The sequence below is a fragment of the Zerene cesonia genome, chromosome 6 (genome assembly GCF_012273895.1).
Source record: "Zerene cesonia ecotype Mississippi chromosome 6, Zerene_cesonia_1.1, whole genome shotgun sequence".
NCBI classification, from domain to species: Eukaryota; Metazoa; Arthropoda; class Insecta; order Lepidoptera; family Pieridae; genus Zerene; species Zerene cesonia.
Genome location: NC_052107.1, coordinates 3,932,262 through 3,937,637, shown reverse-complemented (window position 1 = coordinate 3,937,637; position 5,376 = coordinate 3,932,262). Strand labels below are relative to the sequence as shown.

Below are 5,376 nucleotides of genomic sequence, written 5' to 3'. Positions count from 1 at the left end.
TCGCTTTGTGTGTTATGATCTGTGTATTAATTATTTAAATGCAAACAATGTATTAACGCCGACTTGACATTTTCCAAGAGATCCATATTTATGATTTGTTTGTTATTGTTTATTTTTGATGTCAAAGCGGACAGTCGAGCTTGCGGTTCGCCTACTGATAAGTTATCATCAGCGCCCATGGAAATTTGCAGGGGTAGGGCCATTGCAAATGCGTCGCCCGCGTTTTAGGGTTATAGGCTGAAGGGCGATATTTCACGTCGGAAATAAAGTAAAGGATTGCTCCCTCACTCACTGTACGAAATATAGAAGTAGCATTAACATTCTACTATTTTCAGGCCGATTTTTGTGGTAGCTGACCCAATTTGTGCAGAAGCGTGCTCGACACCCACATTGAATAATTTTCTCATTGTACATCTTTGTTACTACGTCCTGATAAGGGGTCCACAACTGTTTAAATAAGATTATTTTTGTTAAGTATTCCTAAAACTATAACTATAATACAGAACGTATCATAGATGTATAAATTTATTACATAATTTTTTTTAAATATCAGAAATTTGCTACTAGTTGTTACGACTTTAAAAATTGAGTAATTGTATGAATTTTATTCTATACATTATCTGTTTTCGTTTAATTTCTTCTCCACCCACTGCAAAATAGAGAAGCAGTTCTTTTTACAATATATTTTAGGTAGGCATAGGCAGAGTTAGTTTATGAAATCGTTAAAAATTATAAAAACTACCTAGCAACTCTTTGTTTGTATACTTAGGTAAAAAAAACAAGTTTAAAAGAAACATGTGATAATATAATAGGTCTTAAATAATAGTTCAGGTATCCATTCTTCTAGTCTCATCATCATATTAAGTTTTGGAATATATAGACAGAAATTCACAATTCATCAATAATAATAATCCATTATAACTAAAATATAAATATTATTTTATACTTACGCTTCTCTTATAATTTTGAATCATTCATATTATTCAAAAATGGGATAAAACACCCAAGTTTATTTTTTTAAATAAAGCTATACTTTGATAAAAACGCCCTCTGTTCAAATTACACGAATCTATCACAGAAACGATGTTCTAATGTTTTATGCATTGCTCTACAGAGGGCGCATTACCTAATAGCTGTCATCTTTGACAGATATTCTTCCGACGCACACGAAATGCCACAGTTCGGTAATGGCTGCCATCGAGGTGGTCTATCCATTTGTCATTAGTGTCTCGCTTGATGCTTGAATGTTTACATTATTCACATGCACATTTTACATTACATAAATACTGTGATAAGTGTTGTTGTGATTTTATCTGAATAAAAATAACTGTAAATAACAGAAAACGTGTTATTTTTCACCTGTGTTTGGGGAACGATAACACAACATTGAAATGGGAATGCATCGTCCGGTGTAGTGTTGTGGTGTGCTAATTAAGTATCCTAGCTAAATGCTGGGCTTCAGGAGCACTATGTGCAATCGACAGCACACGCAGGCATGCTTGAACACCTCCCTGTCGATACGGCAGGAAATTCAAAGGTTTGAGAGCGTTCATCCGTCGATTTACGCTCTCTACGACCTTGTTGAACTTGTGCCGGACCCGCTCCTCGCTCAACAGATCCGCGACCACGTTGTTGCTATAGAAGGTTTGTTACCAAACCCCAATCTCAAAGTTTCTATCTTTGTTTACTCTTAAAAAGCTTTCGTTTCTCGGGTAACGGCCGCTGTCGACTCCGTGCTGTTGCGATAATGATAAGAAACTCGATATCGTTTAATACTTTTTATTAAATTATAATCGATCATTTTATTGCATTTTCAAAATATTTTTTTAAATATTCATCTAGAGAGCGCTTATAAAATTGGTTGTGTAGTGAAAAAATGTAAATCGAAAATAATTTTCTCTACCTAGAGCCGGTATTTGTTTGGTCGGCAATTCGTGGAAGTGGTCCATACACTTCTTTTAGTCATATTTTATTCATTATAAATTTCATTTAGAAAATAGTTAACCGATTTTGACATTAAATACAGTTACCATGTAAAACGTTTAATTTTTCATACTTACCAGTCGAGCAATATATGGCCATAATTAAATGTTTGATATTGGTAGATATAATGGTTATAACTACAAATAAAATTATACATAAACGAATTGGAGATCATTATATCTGCACAAGCTACACATATATGATAGATTGCCTTAATCGTAACCTTTGGCGGTATACCACGTGAATAGTGAAAAATATCCTAATGGTAAATTTTCGCTCGGTTTATTGTTTGCCTTTGCAATGGCAAATGGAGCAGTAACTGTTAACTGGGCAGTGTAATAAAACAGTAATAACCCAGCGGAGTACCGAGTAGGTGCCGTATTGTATTGTGTAATCTCTCTTTGTCCGTTCCACAGATAATTATTAAACGCCTGTTGTTTATTTCTCTGGTAGTAATGCAGTTATTTGCTTATAGTTCATTCTTAAGCCCTTTTGTTAAGACTGTGATTGTTTTACGATGTTTTTGTCTGGATTAACATAACGCCTGTACATTTAATGGCTGAGTATTTGTAGTTAATAAAAGAGATTTCCTTGTATTCATAGCTAATCTTTGCGATACATATATTTTGCGGTACGTTTTAAAATTGATAAAAGTCAAATAAATCAAAACATTCGTAGAACTTCATCCCATTGAAAAAAAAACATCAATAAATTATCTGTATATAAAATTTATGATTATCTGAATGAACAAAATATGAATAACTTATTCATCAATCAATCAATCAAAAATTCACTTCTCAATTAATTTGAAAACTTTCTGGGTTGGCCAATATTGAGATAATTTATCGGGTTTCAGTTAACCCAAAAAACCGTACTTACCTACAAATAGTTATGTTTTTATAAAAACTTGTTTCTCTATTTTTTTATTTTTTGTGCATATACTAAATCATTTCATAGAATACGATTGCATGCTCCCAAATACATGACGCTCTTTAATATATTATTATATAATACGTAATTATATTTTTTTGTCAATAATTCCGATGTATGTATAAATAATACTAACGGTAATCAATTCTATAGTGACATATTATGCGTGAAAGAATAACGAACATGCATCCTCGCCAACTTTTCCATTTAGGTAGGATAGGGGAGGCCGTGGTTAATAGGACTAAATTTGTTTCGTTGTATTCATATGTAACGATAATGTAGGTAATTAATGAATAAATAATAACGATTCCTATTCAAGCCTGCCATTATTGAAACGAAATGTTTTGTACAATTTCGTTTCCAGACCCTTTATTAGACCTGTGTTAAGAGTACCCATATGCTATATGAGGTAGCGTATTAAATTTTTTTATTTGTTTTCTATATTGATTCATTGACAGTTGTTACATAAGCAATTTTCTCTTTATACAAAAAAGTTTAGCAATAAAAGCAAAAAATTGTTTTTAAAAACGTATAAAAAAAGTTTTGAATCCTATACTCCTATACTATAAATTATCTAATATGACAAGATTCTTGAAAATTGCGTAGAACTTAACAAGTTGCGATGTCATTATGTTAACTATAACAATTGTCTTATTAACTTTGTGTTGTGAGTTATACGTCATTTGTCCCATATGCAAAGAACTACCTTTAAACGTCAGTTTCACTTTTTAAAACGTAACACTACTATCTACCCCTTCCTTGTGTCAGCTTTCCAAAGTCTCCCCTACATTAGTTAAATTCTAATCACTCAGAAAATGTAGAATTATTGTTTTAGTTATCAGCTAATGGATTTCATTCCATTCGCTTTGAAAGCCTTTATAATGATGGGTTTATTTATGACCACATCCATTATTGGATATTAAAATCTGATAGTCTAGTAATAATCGATGCTAAAATGTGAAATATTATCATAAGTTAAACAAAAAAACCAACAAGTAGGTACTTTACATAAACATCAAATAAAACGTTAAAAGAAAAAAAAACATTTCAATCGCTAGTAATGAGTAAACTGAAATTGATAAAATTATACGCAGAAAGTAACTTGTTAACGTAACACAGCTTAGTTCTAGATTCATTATAAATCGTTATTTATAGTTTTCCTTTTTTTTTGCTAATAAATTTAGAAATTACTTATATTTCATATATGTTTATGCAACAATAATTAATTTTAAAATTAAGTTGTTTCGTTTATACGATTATTATCTACCTAGAATTTATAGTGTTCATTTATTACGGTATGTCATCTCCACCTAGTAGGTAGGTATAATCTATGTAAGGCGTCGAGGAAGTCTCATTGTACTACCAAAACAAACAGCACAATTACAAACCGGTTATAGTATAAATAAGCTCCAAACACGTGTGTATCAATATCAAATCCAAAGCCGGCCACGGTCGATGCCTTATCGGACATGTAAACAAGCGTGCAGTGTGGAGTTCATGAGTGGAAACATTTGTATTGGAAATCGTGAACACATCGCTGTACTGTCGAATGGGAACTTGTTGAAGCCGCGGTGCTATTCAAATTTGCTGCGTTAGATATATCCGCGTATCAAGAATCGACTATAGACTAGACAAGATGGCTAAATTTCGTTATAAGTTCATAAAACTACAATGACATGAATCCAATTTAGTACATTAACAAAATAGGTTAAGATTAATAAGTTTGTCTAAATATTGGGGATACATTTAAACAACTAGGTAAATAAGGTCAACAAGTCTGCAACGTGTGCCATAAATTTTCCGAAACGATCAAAATTGACTAAAGTGTGCAGCTATCACATATTTTCATGTAAACTGCTGTCGGTTTACATGTATGGCTCAATAAAATAAATCACAATATTTGCTTTTCCATTCAGTACGACCGCAGGAACAAATAATGGAACAAACTGCAACGTATTTGTCCTTTATGGATCCTTCGTTCCATTTTACCGTCAAAGGGCGTCGGCGTGTATTGAATTTACTTCGACGACATGTATCATGCATTATTATACGTTACCTATCTGAAATCCCTTTTCTAAAGGACATACTATGTGGGTTGAGCGAGGTCGACATATCTATAAGCTGGATAAAATCCTCACGTTGTATTTTAAATATTTTTGTCTCTATATAAAAAAAAAACAATTAAGTCAATTAAGGCAATCGTTAGCAATATATATAGTGAGACATTGAAGGATAAAATCATGTTATTATTATGTACTATAAATATATGCCTATGCGATGATATTTCAACTACATCAAATTAATTTTTCGTTCTCGTAAAATAAAAAATGGCATTTCTCAAAGAAAATGTTTTTGCCTGCTTTGCAATAAAATATGTTATCCTGCACGGCTATGTGAACTTGGCACCCGACTTAAAAAAAATTCACATTTTTTTGCTCCATTCGATAGATTTAGATATGTAGT

The 5,376-nt window shown here is 32.1% G+C and overlaps 1 protein-coding gene across 2 annotated transcripts in view; it reads left to right on the top strand.

The window, feature by feature from the left end:
- Positions 1-1,185: 1,185 nt before the first annotated feature.
- Positions 1,186-5,376, top strand: part of LOC119840379 (centaurin-gamma-1A) — a 105,534-nt gene continuing 101,343 nt past the window's right edge. For both annotated transcript variants that reach the window (XM_038366976.1, XM_038366974.1), the window contains exon 1: positions 1,186-1,644. In XM_038366976.1, the coding sequence (XP_038222904.1) occupies positions 1,449-1,644 (196 nt within the window). In that variant the 5' untranslated portion in view covers positions 1,186-1,448. The remainder of the gene's footprint in view (positions 1,645-5,376) is intronic.